This window comes from Hoplias malabaricus, chromosome 4, assembly GCF_029633855.1.
Source record: "Hoplias malabaricus isolate fHopMal1 chromosome 4, fHopMal1.hap1, whole genome shotgun sequence".
NCBI classification, from domain to species: domain Eukaryota; kingdom Metazoa; phylum Chordata; class Actinopteri; order Characiformes; family Erythrinidae; genus Hoplias; species Hoplias malabaricus.
Genome location: NC_089803.1, coordinates 38,025,875 through 38,043,326, shown reverse-complemented (window position 1 = coordinate 38,043,326; position 17,452 = coordinate 38,025,875). Strand labels below are relative to the sequence as shown.

The window sequence follows — 17,452 nt, the reverse complement described above, 5'->3', positions numbered from 1 at the left end:
CTGATAAATGTAAAGGATGTGAGCAAACTCCCCAATTTCAAGTTTCAACAAGCAGACCCCACACATCCAAGTAAATTATTAATACATGTGTGACTGGAATATAAAATGCATATCTATGGATAGAATACAAAACATGGCTGCATTAGCTCAGATTATGACCTCATACACTAAAGGCAAGACTCCTATTTTAGTGCTCATTAAAAAGCTGAAGAAGAGAGTGATCAGTCTGGTGATCAGGGTTAGTTTTAATTATATATGCTTTTGAAAATCCACATATAAAACTTGGGGTTTGACCTGCATTTACAAACCTTAGTTCCAAAAGAGTTCCAACACTATGTGAACTACTTCCAACACAGAAAGTAGTGATTGGGAAATTCTGTTTAAGCTGCATTCAAATCTCATATTATTTGCGTTTTGACTTTCTGCACTTTAAATATTTTATTGTAAATATTGTTGCTGTACAGTTAAAAACATGTATCTCCACTTTTTCTTTGAATGGTTAGTTTACTATATATTTTAAACACAGCAGCTGCCCTTCACAATGAATGGACCAATAGAAATGCTTCAAATTTTTTCCTGTTTCCTGTAAAGTTGCTATTTTGGGAAATAGATGTTTTTAATTGGACAGCAACAATACGATACTCATTCATAGAATGAATAAAAATAAAAGCGCCTACTAAATGTTCCAAAATATTTGACCCAGAAGCATGTCCCCTGATAAATCAGGTTTTCTATAACAACAATTGTTTATGAACTGAAGACACCAATTGCCAGACATATGCCTGAATGCACTACATGCTTTCAATAGAAGACAGGTCTGGACAGCTGACAGGCACTATATGAATACACAGCCCTGCTGTTGTAACATGTAGACTGTGGCTTGTGGTTGTCACACAGTCCCAACTTTGGGGCAACTGTGGTCAAAAGATTAAAGAAGCAAGCTTGGGGCTGAAAGGTTGCTGGTTCGATCCACGTGAGCAGCAGGAAAAATGGGGGTGAAAAGTGTAAAGGAGCAGTGTTTTCTCCTCTCTCAACATTCATGGCATATTTGCCCTTGAGCATGGCACTTAACACCCACCTGCTCCCTGGGCACTGAGGTGGCTCTCTGCTGCTGTGTGTGTGTGTATGTGTGGGTCCATTTCATGGTGCTGCTGTGCAATGAATACAAAAGCAGTTTTTGCATTTCACTTGAATTTTGGATCCTATTTGGGTAAAACAATTACAAAATAAGTCAATAAATATATATAAAAAATATCAAGAGGCTATAAAAGGTTCAATGTTATAATTGTGATAATAAAGATACAATATCTCTCATATTATACATGAGGCATACAGATCAGAAAACATTCAGAATCAAAGCAGTTAGCTCTGTAAACAGTAGTGGGCCTCTTGTGTTGATTATGTACAGTAAAGTTTCTGAGCTACGTTTAGGAGCTTCTGCAGTGACGTCCTATTGGGACAAAAGCACTTGAATCTCAAAACATAAAAGAGACACAAAAAAAAGTGCATTCTTAAATAAAAGCTTGATGTGCAGCATCAGCGAGGCACAAGGCAAAGATTCATTTGATGAGAAAATTCTCTTTCTTCCATCAATCTGCACATTTGTAGTTGCTGAAGAGATTATAGAGGACCCTCAGGGTGGACTTCAGGTTCAAATTCACAACATCTACAATAAACACAGGTAGTTTCAGTATATTACCAGAACAAGAATTTGAGGATGAGACTGTCTAAGCATGAGCAAATACACCACAGTGGTCTGAAAAGTCTTCACTCAAGGAAACCCATGAAGCAGTGAGGTTTGTGATGGAACGATTAGGCTCCTGTCCAACACTGACTCATTACAGTCTCCACAGTAAAACATCTGTGTAATGTGAAAATCATAGGCAACCATGAACAGCAGCTCTCACTGAAATACGCTCATATGGGGGAATAAAAGGAAATGTGTGAGGAATGGTTTTGTTCAGCTGCTTAGAAAAGTCACTTTTTGTTTCATAAAGAAACGTTTAATTTAGTCTTTTTCAGTTCCCCCTTTAGCTACATTTCCTCCAATTAACCAGTTCAGCAAAGCTATAAGCAGTCGCCATTACTTTTCAAGTTGCCACAGTGTCAATAACCCAACACAGATGGACACCTCAACACGCTTGGAGGAGAACACTCGCTGTTCGGTTCTGGCACATAACAGTAATGCTGTATGTGCATCTCTTGAATCCTTTAGTTTTTCTAACTGAATCATTGTTTCTTAAATGTCATTTCTGAGTTTAGCTATCAGAGAACTCCACAAGTATGGAAAGGGGTTCTATTATATACACCATACAATTTTCCAGATATTCAAGTATTTCATTGTTTACAATTTCCAATATAATTACAAAAACCTGTAACACTTTACTGAGGGAGAGCATTTGCTAGGCTACAAAGACGGTTTATATGACATAAACTTACATAATAAGTAACCAAAAATTGTAAAATATTTTCATGACATCAGAAACAACTGTTATGAATACTGGGGTGCAGGTATAATCCTTTATAAATATTTATTCAGTTGTCCCATATTGCATATGTAGATGCCATACAGTCTTATAAGCACTGCCTTTTAATAAGGTAGTCCCCCCAAATCTAATAGAGTAACTTAAACACTGTCTAGGTGCACTGTTTGAATGTAGTATTTTCTATAATTAGCAAGCAGTTTTTACCTTCTGGTCGAGCTTTGGGTTTCTTCAGTCCTCCATCCTGCATCAACTCGAATGCAAATGCTACATTATGCACCTACAATACACAGAAACACCTTTCATACTTCACATTATTAAATGAAGTTCTATAGCAAAACAAGCTTGAGTTTTAAGTGAATTCAAAGCTGTATATTATTTTTTATCCTGAATATTTTATAAACCTTAGAAAGTTTAACTAATTTGCAAAGCTGACATGCAAAATGAAATAAAGCCACCAAATAATAATAAAAAAGCATTAAGGAACACTCCACCCAGTGTAATTAAATTTTACAGCACTGTACTTAAGTCTGTGGGAAAGGGTGTGGTTTCCTATCCTCAGAAAGCTACTTAGTGCAGTTTCTGCAGTACTGAGCTCAGACTAGCAATGGCAGAGGATCTATTCCCCCTGTGGTGAGTGAAGCATCACAACGATTTTGAAGCTTTAATTTTGTGGCAAAAATATTTCACAGTGTCCCTTTAAACTTAGACCCTCACTCACCTTCTGTTCAAAGCTTTCTGGTGTGAGGTAAAAGTTATATAATGGCACGAAGTAGCCCTCTAACAGACCCATCAACAGAACCAAATATACACCATCTGCAAACTACAAACACACACACAAACTCAGAGAAGCACAAAAAAACTGGTGTGTCAATAAAGGACAACAAATACTTTAATAGATCCTGTCGTTTTATGCATACACATTTCTAAATGAAGAAAAAAATGAATTACACATGTTTACACTCTTAAAAGAGATTAAAGCAGTTTATGTATGAAAAGAATAAATCACAACAAAAAAACATTTGTTCCAAAAAATTATGTCATATAGATAGTGAAACGTTTGCAGCTTGACTCGCCTGTGACTCCAGCTCCGTTACCTCCAGGTTCAACTTGTTCAGATGTTTATTTACAAATGTGATCAGAGACTGTGAGACAATATTTTTTGTGTCAGTTAGAGTCAAGATTACATTACACGAAGGTGTATTTAATACAACTAAGCAATAATAAACATTATTTTACCGTCTTGACCACATTGAGCTTGTCTGGGGCATGGTCCAATAATGTGTCAAAGGCATCTCTCTCTGCCATTGTTTAAAAAAAAAAGGGAAGAAAATACAGTACAAATATATGGTACATTCCTGTGACATACTTAATATCTTTTTCATTAAAATCACATTGGCCCTAAATATATTAACTTACATTAAAATTTGAAAAATATTTTTACTTCTAATAAGAAATGCACATTTAGGATCTACAAGCTTTTGATCAAACCACGCAATTCAATGGTTCTATTCATTTAAAATGAGTGTTAAGGTAAGATCTACTCACCAAACCTTCCCATCATTATTCTACAACCAAGAGAAAATGTAAAATCAATTTTAGACTGAAATTCTTTACTGACCACTAGATGGCAATGACTGCCTTCAATACTGACGGAATACTACACTTACTCTGTAGTAGTTGTGAGCTCTTTGGTGACATGACCTGTCTGCAAGATCCCTTCCTTTTTCTGTAGAATATAAAGATCATTAGAGAAATGAAGATATTTACTACAGGACCACCACATTATCAGTGCTTTAGAGACACTTACACACCTTTACCAGTACCACCTGTACAGAGACGTGTTCAGGCAGTCTGATGGGGGCCATGAAGTGCATGGCTAGAGCCACCAGCAGATACACAATGGCCACCAGGTTCTTAGAGTGTATGGCTGAAGAAACAGAAATCTGCATTAGGCAATAAGTCCAGCAGAAATCAAAAGTATATAAATGTAACATTATTATTATTTATTTTACTTTATTTTTTTAAACATTGGCTCAATATCAGCTAGAAAAAAGGGATACTGTACAGGTATAGGATACAAACCGTATAACACTTACCTTCACAAACTATAGTGTCACCAAAGTACATTACATTGTCTTTTAAATAAATTTGTTCATTTTCATTACATTATTTTTAACTGAAAACCAAAATAACACACCTTGGGCCAAAACAGGGCTCATGAAATTAATGTAAACTCAAAAATCTACAGTAATTAAGGGAATATTGTGTGGTGTGGAATGTGAACAGTTAAACCCCTGATGGCTGAGGTGTACAAGTGGGATTACTCTCCTCACAGTGCATACTCACAGTCAACTCCCCACTCTATCGTCCAGCCCTGAGGCCTGAGTACTTCATTTACTGCTTCCAGTACAGTCTGCAGCTTTTGCTTCTGACCAATCTCAGACTGAGTCACCTCTGCCACGTTCAGCTTGCGACCTGACAGCTTCTCTATTCCAGAAAATATAACACACATTATTGCTGAGTTAGAGACACCTTCCACCAAAACATGCCCAACAAATTCAAGTATTTCGGGAGATTCTACAAGTGAGAGAGATGAACTCACAATAAAAAAAAAAGACACAACCGCATACTTGGATTGAAGTGCAATATTTGTTTCTCTACTATAATAAAGCTTTGTGTTTTAAACCACAAAAAATGCAGCTTAAACTACAAATCTTTTCACATCCAAAGGCCTTGTTACTGTTGTGTATCTTCCAAAATAGTAACTTAACAAGAGAATAATAAAAAAAAAATCATTTTCAATGGAATTATAAAAATATTTTATTCCAAGTCATTTTGGAGCATTTCTAGTGGACCATTCATCATGAAACTGTCAAACAAAAGACTGCTGCTTATGTAGTAAACTAAAGTAGAACTAAATTATGTAGTAAACTAAAGTAAAACTAAATAACGTGGTACACTAAAGATAATAAACCCTTTTTGTTACTGTGACATTTTTTTGAGTGTACTTAAAATTTGAACAATTAAATTGTTTTAACGTATCATATATTAAAGCCAGCTACCTCAACACAATAAACTGATGCATAAAAAATCCCATAATTTAGCAGCACATTAAATTCCCAGATGATGAGAAAATAAAAAATAGATTACTAATACATAAATGTATGACATCCCAGTACTTCTTAAAGGCAACTTCTATAATTGTGGTTCACTCTGGTGTGTTTATGCTCAGAAGCTCTGCATCTTTTAAGGTATAACAATAAATTTGAGGATAAACAACTGTTTGTCATTGTTGAAGTCTAACTTGTCTGTAAGTTTTTATTCACAGTTTGAATTACCACAGAAATTAGTTTGTAACTTGAATCAGTCTGTGTTTATTTTCATGTAGCTATCAGTCTCCTGGATTTAGAATGGGTTCTTACTTAACTAAAATGAAAAATCCTAAATAAGTCAATAATACATATGGATCAAGAAAAAAAAGCAATATTCTTGTCTGGTTTCAGTATTTTCAATGTTCGAAGGGCTCTTTTCCGTTTCTTTGCTGTGAGCAGAGGGAGAGGAAGTTTATTCATTAATGATACTGTGACTTCGTCGAAACACATTAGACCGGTTTCCAGTGCTCAAACAGACTGAAGAATTAACAAATATGAAGGAAACATCCTCTGAATTATATATATATATATATATATAAAAGATTATATTTTTGGATTACAACCGTAAGCCTTCCTTTTAATAGCCTTCGTGCCAAACAACACAAGCTAATTTCAGGGCGTTTGTGCAATCAGCTGATTACACTCTTAATAGTTTGTTGCCATCTGCTGGATGTAGTTTGAACAACAGGGACAAAAGATTTACATTTTGGTAAATAAATGAAATGTAAGTATTATTATTTTAAAAGGAAAGCCTGTAAAAATACAGTTTGGACGGGGAAAACTTAACGCCATTATTATTATCTGTATTACATAAATGGCACAACGTTTCTCTTTATAAATGTTTTAAAACAAAAAAACATTTAGACAGTCGTCTAGGGGCAGAAGTAATTTTGTTTACTATTTTTGGCCATCACTGTACCATTAATAAAAATACATCCGTAGTTTGAGACAAAGACATAATTATATTCCCTTTCATAAATTATTTACACATTCCTATTGATACTTGTGTTAATTACTGCAATAATTCAGATGTGTCTCCATCATAAGTATTCCTTCAGTAGTGCTCTTACCAAATAGCTTCTGAAGCACCTGTCCATCATAGAGATCCTCCTCAAGATCCTTAACTATGATTCTGTCTTCTTCCAACTCATTATTGATCCAGTCAATCAGTACCTAGGAACATGGGGGAAATGTTTATTGAGCAGATATTCACAATATAACTTTCAAGCTGAACCATGAGATTTTATCATTTAATTTGATTCAGAATGAAAAACACACACTAAAATCTGACTGCTGCTGTGCACCAAAGTGTGAAGCCTGAAACAGACAGAGGTGTGTAGTTAGATTTCGGGACCATGTTATACACCACACAACACCACAGCTCCTAAAGAAGTAGGGTACAGTCCACCATTAGAATGACAGTACACTGCAAACCTGTAGCGTAATATGTCACTGATGTTGCACATTTATTTGATATGTGTATATTATTGTTGTCAGAAACTGGCATTTCTGTGTAGGAATATACCAGGTTCTTACTAATCCAAATTACACCTGAATAAGTTTGTGTAATCACTCATAAACACAGCACCTCCAACAATATATAGAAACCATTGTGCATCTGATATACAGTGGTAGGAGACATGGTAACATGCAAAAAGCTCTAATTCTACTCTGATATTCTCTGATTTTTTCACTCTGAGCATCATTAATATGGACACACCATGACTTTGCTATCAGCAGACTAAAACCAGAAAAAAATAAGTGTCAGTCAATATACATTCTGTCAGTGGATGGCCATACAAGGACCTGCAGAAACAGGTGAATCGGCTGGATACATGAAGATCTGTTAGGTCTCAAATATTAAACCTGCATTATATGTAGAGTAAGGTCCAGGACAAATATTGCAAGTGTTTGCGTAAACAGTAGAACAATATGTAAGAGTAAGGTTTTTGGCTTCTGAGGCTCCTTTTTAAAAATCCTTTTTACAGCACTGTTCTGAAATCAGTGGAGAGGGGATGGATTCCTACCCTCCTCCAAATATTACACAGGGCAGTTTCTGCAGTGCTGAGGCTGGAGCAGCAATGACAAAGGCTCTGTTCTCCCTATTACAGCTCAGTGAATCATCGCAATGGTTTTGAAGCTGTAGTTTTAATGAAAAAATATTCCTTAGTGTTTCATTAAAAGAGTTATCTACTAAAATTATTTGTATACTTTCAACATCTAATTAAAATGGAGAAACACTCGAATGTAATTTTGAACTTACTTTTTGCAGATCTTTAAATTTGGCATCCTCTCTAGAGGTGGGATCCAACATACTCCTTTCAGCATTCTCTTCTGTAAAGGCAGAATTAATATTCAATATGATGCCTCAAGCTCGCGCGCACACACACACACACACTCACACTTTGAATGATCACAAGATTACCTTGTATCTCCACTCATTGTCCATTTTATGAGCTTCATTGACACTAGATGAGCTAGTTCTCCAATTACAGAGTGTAGTACACCTGGTTTTATGCATACTTTCTTATTCCCATTTCACCTGCTATGTAGTAGTCCTATGTGGATCCTGACCATTGAAAAGCGAGGTGAAATGGGGATACAAGAAAGCATTCAGAGAAACAAGTGAACTACAGTCTGTAATTGGAGAACTACAAAGTACTCTTGCATGGTCAGTGGAGTTGATAAAATGGACACTGAGTGTTGATACAATGTATGTGTTTCTAAACCAGTGATCATTCAGTGTATATATGATCTCTCACTCACAAATATATCCTCCACCCCCTCCACTCCCAAAATATGCTTGCTAATGAGTCAGTGCTTAACCTCAGCTGAATCTTTACAAAGCTCAGTGAGTCAGTGGAGACTCTGAGGAACACTGGGTGTAGTCTCTGCTTTGTCTCATCCAGCTGCCGCCCACAATCAAAGCATCCAAAAAGGGAAAAAAATTTCTCACCAGGAACCAATTCTAATTTCATTTATATCTGCTTTTTTGTTTGCCTTCAAGTGGTTTATACATACTACATAAAGGGAAATTCCACTTACTTCAATCCTCAAAATTAAAATGTCGTCATATAAAAATACATTACAGAACAAAATGAAGGTTGTGTTGGTCCACTGGTAATTTTAAAGGTAAAGAAAATTGCCATATTTGCAATATATAAGGTACTCTGGTTGCCAGTTAGAACTCAGAAAGTTTCTCTTCAGTTCATTTCATATTATGAGCCAATCTGTTTGCCAACATTCAAAGATATTTTATTGGCCTTAATTTTAATGTCTCTTTTGTTTAAACATAATCATTATGGATCTGTATCAAAACCACGAGAGCTCTCTACACAGACATAATTTTATGTCATTTTAAATGAACTGTGTCCTACTGGAGTGATGGTGCTGCATCCAGTAACTTCAGGATGAGATGAAATGGCTGATGTGATCCATAACAACCAGTCCATAATCACAGTCTGGCCTCTCTAATGCTTTCATAGCTGAATTGCATCGAAGTTTTAATTTTGGTCCAGCTGTTAATAACTTTCATTTCAGAAGTGAAGTTAAATGAACAGATGTCTTCATCCTTTTATATATGTATTTAAGCTACTCTACAAATAAATTACAAAGAGTCAGAAACATTTTGCTGGGAATCACAGAAACATGACAAGCTGGCATTTGCTGTCTTACTCAAAGAACACTTCAATTTCAGAAAGAAGCTGCACTGAAAGTGTAGAGACTCTGATGTGGACACAGGGTAAGTGATTTGTGTTCTATGGTGGTAAGGGGCAGTAAGACAGTAAGTGAGTGTGATTGATTGAGAAGGAGGAGTGTTACCTAGCAGCATGTCCTCTGGGAGCAGGTCATCACCGGAGGGGAGGAGTGGAGCATTGATGGCATGCTTGCCCTCTTCATGAAGGTCACTCACTGAGGATATACAAACAGCACAGACAACATTGAATACAGGATGCGCATGACATACCAACGTCTCAGTTAGCAAACTCTAGATGCTGGTATGTGAATCCTGAAATCTGGGTTCTGGTATTTATTATGAGAAATAAATATTGAAGCCCATTTCTGGCACATGTAGTTAGATTAATGCGCATATAGCATTTAGTATTTCTTTAATTCTGCAACCACTTCATTAGAAGAACAGTATCGTGGTCGGTCCAGATTCTATACACTAACACCAGGTGTGAAGCAGGAACAAATCCAAAAACAGTGATAGTCCGGTACAGTTGGTATCCCATTATATTTCTCGTAAATCCAGTTATATTTCTTAAAAAGTAAAAAGTACTGCATGATTTAGTGTCTATAAATTGAGACTTAAAATCTCATAATAATGAGAAAGTAATTATGAGATGTTCAGTCAAAAACATAAGAAGCTAAAGACAATTATACCACAGTTAGTTCCTGCAATGTGATTGGCTGAGAGACGTTCCAGGAGTGCCAATATTATACGATAACGGCACTCTGATCGAAAAGCTTCACGTCAGGGGTGTCGCAGTGGGGTGAAAAGTGGGAATGGGTTACCAGGGCCCCAAGTGAAGGGAGGGCCCTTGAGGAGAAGCCGGTTATTTTATTTTCCTTTAAATATTAATATATTTTAAAGATAACAATAAATGATAAATAAAATATTTTGGATTAATAAATAAGTTGATTGATGGATTGTGTTCTAGCCTACATATAGTGTTTGTGGACAGACAGGCCACATCCCTTGCACCAAATGGTTTAGTCCGCGTTCACGTCAAGCTCTTTAACTAGGAGCATTTAACTTAGCGTCCATACTGCTGAAGGAGCAGTGTGCGATGTATCCGTAATATGGACGATGATGCCCAAGAAAACTAAATCCGCTCCTGTGTTTAAAACGCTTCTGTACCACCACGATTGTCAGTGCTAAAAACGGCAGAACACAACATTAGAAGTAGCATGATGCCTCATTTATAATCTGAGGTAAACTGTAAATATATTTTTGTGCCTGGACTTTTTCACCCAACGTAGTACCGGTTCATAGCGCCGGTTATATATATAATATACTATACAAATTTTATATATATATATATATAATCGCATCTCTCATTAATATATATAATCAAACTCATTCTCTCTATAAAGACATAAGTGCCTATATATTTTTTCAAGAGGCAGGAAAGGCTTTCATAAGTAAGGGAGTATATGTGACTCAAAGAAAAGTGACTTACGTGCTCACGTTACAACTGATGGTTGCAATTCTTTCTGTACTCTTTCAATGTTTAATTTTTTTTTTTTGGTTTACATTTATATAAGCAAAGACATTTTATTGAGAACATCCATGAATATGCTAATGTATGCCAGGTTTATCAACCACTCATTTATTAATCAATTACTTAAGAGTGAACAACACTCACTGGAACAAAATATACTGGCAACAGACTGTGTGTGAGACAATCTGCAGCTACAGATGGAAATAGCTTATATTATTCCAACACTTGAATAATAATGAAAATTTTATCAAATCTTTTTCTTTTAAGCTCTTTTGTTGTTACTTCCATGACTGACTTATCATGAACATGATCAGCGCAGCAAATGAACGTCATGTCTGATTCAGAATAACCAATAGTTACACGCAGCTGTCCATATTTCTCTCTTCTCCTTTGTACGGGTCATTTTCATCCATCCATAGCAACAGGAATACAATCTAATTTCTCATTTCCTCACTGGGGTTAACAAAGTGAGCAGTTTCATCTGCTGCTACCAGCAGAGCCTCTTATAGAGTGGAGTCAGAGACTGAAGGATCAGATAGACATCAGAGAATGCGGCTGATTTCAAACCCACACATAGACCCCTCAGAGACAGTGACATCAGAGTTCAAAGTCATTCCAGCAACTTTAAATCAAAGTAAGTCTTGCCCAGAGCACCATTTCCTATGTTTCTATAACTACGATAACGAGTTTTGCCATTCATTTGCAAAAATCTGTGATTCTAAATATCGGTGGCATTCTCAGAGTAGATGCTGAGGTAGGCAGCAAGGTTCCCATTCAATTTGCTCCTAAATAGTTTGAAATACACAGCTCTTGAGAGTAACTGGGGTTCTTGTATGAGCCCACTCTTATAAAGAAGAAAGGGGACAGTAGGAAAAGGAAGCCCTGTGAAGGCTAATCAGCAAAACACAACACACCTACAGCCAAAAATAATAACTGTTAACACATAAAAAAAAAAACCTCTTAAATGCTAACGTTAGCTGCTTCTCTTTTCCATTCTCAATATCCATTGTCAAAGTATGCCACAATACAGAAGCAGGAGAATTTGGAGCTGATTCATGGCTTGCTATTAAGTGTGAGGCCTACTCTGTATGGGGACACTTAGGTTATGAGGAGAGAGTTTATGCTGCAGAAGCTAAAACTGGTTAATTCCATTTAACATCTCAGCTCTAGCTTGTCAGTAAGCCACAAAGTCACTGCCTTCATTTGCTGCCCTTACACATTCCAGATATAATTGCAGTCTTTTTGTAAATGGTCTACAGAGGGAATGCGCATCTTGCACCAAATCAGCATATCCTTCAAAATTGCAGTCAAAGCATTCATCCTAATTATGCTATTTCCTCTCTAAGCGACTGTAGCAGATAAATACCTATGGACCTTAGAGCATTAGGCAGAGACTAATTTGAAACATAAGAGAAAACATAAACAATCATGGCTTATTGAGCATAGAATAATCACAGAATTGCTGAAGTGACAGCAAATGTGTGTCTTCTGCATAGATGTGGCACAATATCAAATCCCCACAGAAGAGCTAATGGATGATATGATCAATAAATATATCAAGCATTTCCTTTAAAATCTACTCTACATATCTAAACAAAAAACAATAAACTCATCTAAGGCTATTAAATATGAATAATCACACAGAAAATGTGAATATATAAATCAGCGCTCAATTGTCCAGACTCTACCTTGCTTCTTTCTCTTAGTCCCACAAAGTAGCCCAGCCATATCACAGAAGAACTGCAGAAAACTGTCCTGGTTCCAGTAGGTCCCCTTCAAGAAAAGTGATGAGAGGACGGGTGCGTGTATGAAAGTGTAATGAAGTGTATGAAAGTTTGTGTATGAATGTGTGTACACAGGGGGTGGGTGGCTGCCAATGAGGCTATGGGACTGGACCTGGCGTCAGTGCACGATATTTTTGTCCATGTCACAACCCCCCACCCCTTAACTGCTCCTGTTTCAAGAGGGGAAGCAAGAGGAGAGGAGGGGAAAAGAAGACACCACACCACAGCAAACCTGAGGCACAAAAGGACAGCACAGCCCACTCAGAGATCAGAGTCTCTGTACAGGTACAGTACAAATTTTCAATAATACCAGGCTTTCTGCTGTTGCCATGTAAGAGAATTAAATGCATGATCAAACAACTGTGTCTTTATTATATCGAAATGCAGCTAGTGACATTAACAGTTAATTATTTCCCAATCCTGAATCTTAAAGAAACAATACATCTATACTTTATCACCAAAAATGTAGTGAACAATATTTATGTAGGTGATCCATACTATATTTTACATGCTTTCTCATGTGTAGCTCATTTGAGATCAAGAAGCTAATTGCTTTGTAGTCCCTGAATGAAACTGCTTATGCTCCATAGAATGGGTCTCCCAAATGGGGTCAGCCATGTTAAAAATAGGCTTCTTTGATACATTCAGGCCACTAGGTTTCATTATAGTGTTGTAATATAACGTGGAAGTATCACTGAACAATAAGATTACCTGTTCCTTTAAGAGTGATAAGCATGAATCATTTCAGATCAGATGATCAAATTCTATTCTTATTAATAAACTATATAATTATATAACTATAAACATGTACAGTATTTATACTTGAATGTAATATTAGAATAGCATTAGAATGTATTCTTTCAGCTATGTACTGTGCGTCCTGCATTAATTAATTTACCATTCAAATGAATGTGCAGCCCACGTACAATGGTACTATAAATCTCCTAAAAGCACTGCAGGCATAATCATCCGAAACCACTTTCATGTTCAAGTCCATTAGCAAAGTGCAGCTGAGCAATAACGGGAGTCAAGACAGGGTGGCTGCATCTAACAGCACTGCCACAAGCCTACACAGCATTTACAGCCTGTGCCAATCAATACCGCTCCTGCTTTTCTTGCAAACGCACGGCAGTCTCAGCTGATCCAGTTTTTACCATTTCATATATTAATAGTGAGATCAGAGGTTTGTACCTATTTTCCCAGCTTGTAACTGTAAAGTTTAAAAAGATTTAATGCTGCCAAAAAGCTGATTTACCAGAAAAAGTAAATCCTTCAAAACACAACTACAGTCAAAATGGGAAGCTATTTATTGCAAGCCACTAAAAAGAGACTGAACCCAAATGACTGTCATATATCATTACAGTTCATGTTCAGTCTGAAATTCACAGACTTTTACTGTATTCTAAAGCAGAATTTAGCTGTGTTTTTCTTTCATTTTATGTCCATTTTGGCCCAAACAGTCCAAAGCTGTGTGGTCAAATACTAGTTAGTAGTCCCTGCTTCCACTGGGATACATTACTCCAACAGCAACTGTCATCTATTTATATATATATAAACTATACAGTATAATGAGCTGACATTCATTCTGCTACTTACAGCAGCCACTATGTACTGGTTGTTGTTTACAAGCTCTTTCTATTATCTTTATATACACTGTCATATACACAATACTCACAATACACTCAGAAAAGCATCTGATGATATTTTATTATTGTTTTTAGGATAAAATAATGCATTATTGAACCCTATCTATTTCTGTGGTCCTTATTATTATGATATAAAACAACTTAGAAATAAACAGAAACAAAAGACTCAAAGCAATTAGGATTCAACATACTTTGCTTGTGTTCAAATAAAAGGGACTTAAATAAATATATTGCTTTGAAGAACAAAAAATTGACTTACTTTTTTCACTTTCAGTTTATAGAACAGTCCAGTTAATAAACTTTATGGCTGTAATTGTACAGAGACAATGACTTGGATGTTTACTGGTCAGTAAGTGACACTTTGGAAACATTCTGACATGTCACACTTCCTCCATGCTTATCTGAGAGAAGCAGCACATTCCTTTGTACAACATAAAACTCTTAATAGTTCTGTTTTATTCATATTAATTTCATCCCGTATTAAGAGTTGGATGCCACTTTGGACTACATCAACCGTTAAAAAAATTAAGGCTCCTTCAGTATTTATACTGATTACAACGCTAATGTGCTAATGATATATTTTCAGATTACAGACATATGCACTAGTAGTTTAGACCTGCTGACAGACTTCATTTAAAGGCTTAGTAAGACAGTAAAGCTTACTGCCATTAAGAGTAATATTATCATTAGTAGCGTTTAGCCTTTGTGCTGCATCTAAGTCTTCGAAAGGTCCAGAGAGACCGGGACATGTATAGAGCCCTCTAGGGGTCACCTTGTTTAAGATATACATTTGATTGTTTCTCAGCTTGATCTTACACTGTAAAGGAGATAAAACAAACCTTGCCTGGTTAAAGAACCCTTATAAGAAGACACATGAAAACGTTTTTAATAAAAAATACACAACACAATTAATGACACGTCTGCATTTCATATTGTCATCCCTGAATGTTCCTTTATAATAATGGAAGATATTATGGAATGTGGGAGGCTGCATAGAATTACAAAAACATCTTTGCATACAAAAAGGCAAATGCATTTATGGATCTAGTTTTATTCTCTAATACACTGTAAAAAATGCAACTTCTTGCAGTATCTCACACACACTATAATGCCATGTATCCTAACATGCCTCATTTGTCAATACAGGCCCTTACAATTCAGGATTAGCAATTCTATCACTATGAATTTATGTTTAACATTTTTTCCTCAAATATTTTCCAAATAGTTTCCAAAACATCTAACTCCCCCAATGTGTTTAAAGCTAACCACTGAAGGAATATTTGGCTTTTAAATCCTCCTCCTCACTGTGCACAGAAGTAAGGCACTTGCATCACCTTACAAGCAGCTTTATTCCAGTTATGTGGAGAATATTGCATTACTGCAGGGATCTATGACAGTGCAGAAATATGAATTTTAAAATTTCTATGAGCTGATGATTGCAAGAATGTTGGAATTGTGGGGGAAATGCACAGATTTACATCTATTAAAATTCTGATAAATACCAAGTGAGAATCTGAGACTAAAACCTACCTTGATTAAAGTTACTCAGAAATATATGATTTATGCCTTAAATTGAACATAAGACAGATATCTTAGTGAAGAAACCCAGTATCAGCTAAAACACCCTGTCATCTGAAATCCAAAAAGAGCATCATCAAATTTCTATTAAATAAAAATATTTATCCACTCAATACCTGTATTTATTTAGGTTATATTCTGACCAATCCTTCCAAATGATTTCAAAATCATCATGCATTCTGAACAACTAGAATACTGTGTATTGGTCATCTGCTTCTCTAGGGCTCTGCAAATAGACTCCTATTTATATTCCTACAACCAAGTGTCTAGTCTACACTAACATTGCCCACACTTTTGTTCCTAACAGGGCCTGTGGGGGAGTGACAAATAAAAATGACCACACACAAACACACACACACACACACACACACACACACACACACACACATACACTTTGCAGCTGTTCACATAACAGACAGGCTGGCCAAAGGAGTGTAGAAGTAAATGGCTTTGTAAAGACTAATTTAAGTAAGGGCAGAAAACCCCTGAACTAGTCATAGATGCAGTTTAACATGTCAAGATATTAAAGAAGTTGACCCCCATTTAACTTTTGTTTTACTGTTCTGCATTCCGGACATAGTGTTGTGTCTATTTTTGTCCATTTCATCAACTCCAATGCCAGGTTTGTGACTCTAGATGAGACTTACTCCACTGGGCAGGCACCATATGCCTTTCAAAATTCTGGGTATCTACTTGCAACAATTTTTAACAAGACGTGCTTGAGAAGAATTAGAGCTCATGTACAGGTCTAATTGATATGTATTTAAATACATTTGTATCTCTTGAAATCAAAGAGGGATTAACCATGGCACTGCAATGATTTTCTGGTTGTGCAAAGTCAACAAATGCTATGTCATGGGGAAAAGGAGATTCTTCAAAGTGGTCATCAGTTATTAACTGCTTGGATATCATTCACTTTTTGGCTGAGGTTTGTTAGTAAATGTCATATTGGTGTGTTTAGTACCAGCTTTTATTCCTCCATGCTAAAGAAGAGTCCAAATCACAACACTTTCTCTTTCAATCCGCCTCTTTCTCACACACACACACACACACAAATACACAATACACTTGCCACTGTTAAAACTATAGCCGGCTGGGAGACGTAGGTGTAATAACAGCCTCAGGGACGTGAGGAGACACCCACACACTCGTGTCCACTTTCAGGCTCCGTTTAGTAACCGCTCCGCTGTTTACCTTCTTTCGCCCTCTTCTTTCTGGCCAAAGTCCCGCCGAGCTTCCCCAGGAAACCCTCGTCCTTCTTCATCCTCCCTGGATTAATAGACATCTCTCAGTTCGGCTCTCTCACCTCCAGCGCAGGAGAGGACACAGAGGACAGAGGAGAGCACAATGGCCGTCTGTGAGTGAGTGAGTGAGAGAGACAGAGGCGTTTACCCTCCTCCTCCAGAGATGCTACATTGCCTCACCTCCCACCGCACAAATCACTAACCACAGCCATACGAAAACACCCGATACTCAGCGCTGTCTGTGCTACGTTGGTATTTTTACAAATGTGTTTTAGATGAAAATATGTCCGAAATATCACAACGCAATAACTCCAACATCAGGCAGTGAATTAAT

The 17,452-nt window shown here is 36.6% G+C and overlaps 1 protein-coding gene across 4 annotated transcripts; it reads right to left on the bottom strand.

Annotated features, from left to right (window-relative positions):
- Positions 1 to 1,293: 1,293 nt before the first annotated feature.
- parvb (parvin, beta) lies at positions 1,294 to 17,267 on the bottom strand. Of its 4 annotated transcripts, none has more exons than XM_066668623.1 (13): positions 17,069 to 17,267; positions 9,461 to 9,550; positions 7,902 to 7,972; positions 6,709 to 6,811; positions 4,833 to 4,973; positions 4,298 to 4,413; positions 4,154 to 4,212; positions 4,032 to 4,051; positions 3,723 to 3,784; positions 3,560 to 3,628; positions 3,205 to 3,306; positions 2,691 to 2,763; positions 1,294 to 1,666 (listed from the first exon to the last, which is right to left on the bottom strand). In XM_066668623.1, the coding sequence occupies exons 1-13, from the start codon at positions 17,157 to 17,159 to the stop codon at positions 1,590 to 1,592; spliced, it is 1,074 nt and encodes a 357-aa protein (XP_066524720.1). In that variant the 5' UTR covers positions 17,160 to 17,267; the 3' UTR covers positions 1,294 to 1,589. The 4 variants fall into 4 exon arrangements, with proteins under 4 accessions (XP_066524720.1, XP_066524722.1, XP_066524721.1 ...); XM_066668625.1 differs by lacking the exon at positions 17,069 to 17,267 and adding an exon at positions 14,556 to 14,620; XM_066668624.1 differs by lacking the exon at positions 17,069 to 17,267 and adding an exon at positions 12,555 to 12,739.
- Between the last annotated feature and the right edge of the window lie 185 nt (positions 17,268 to 17,452).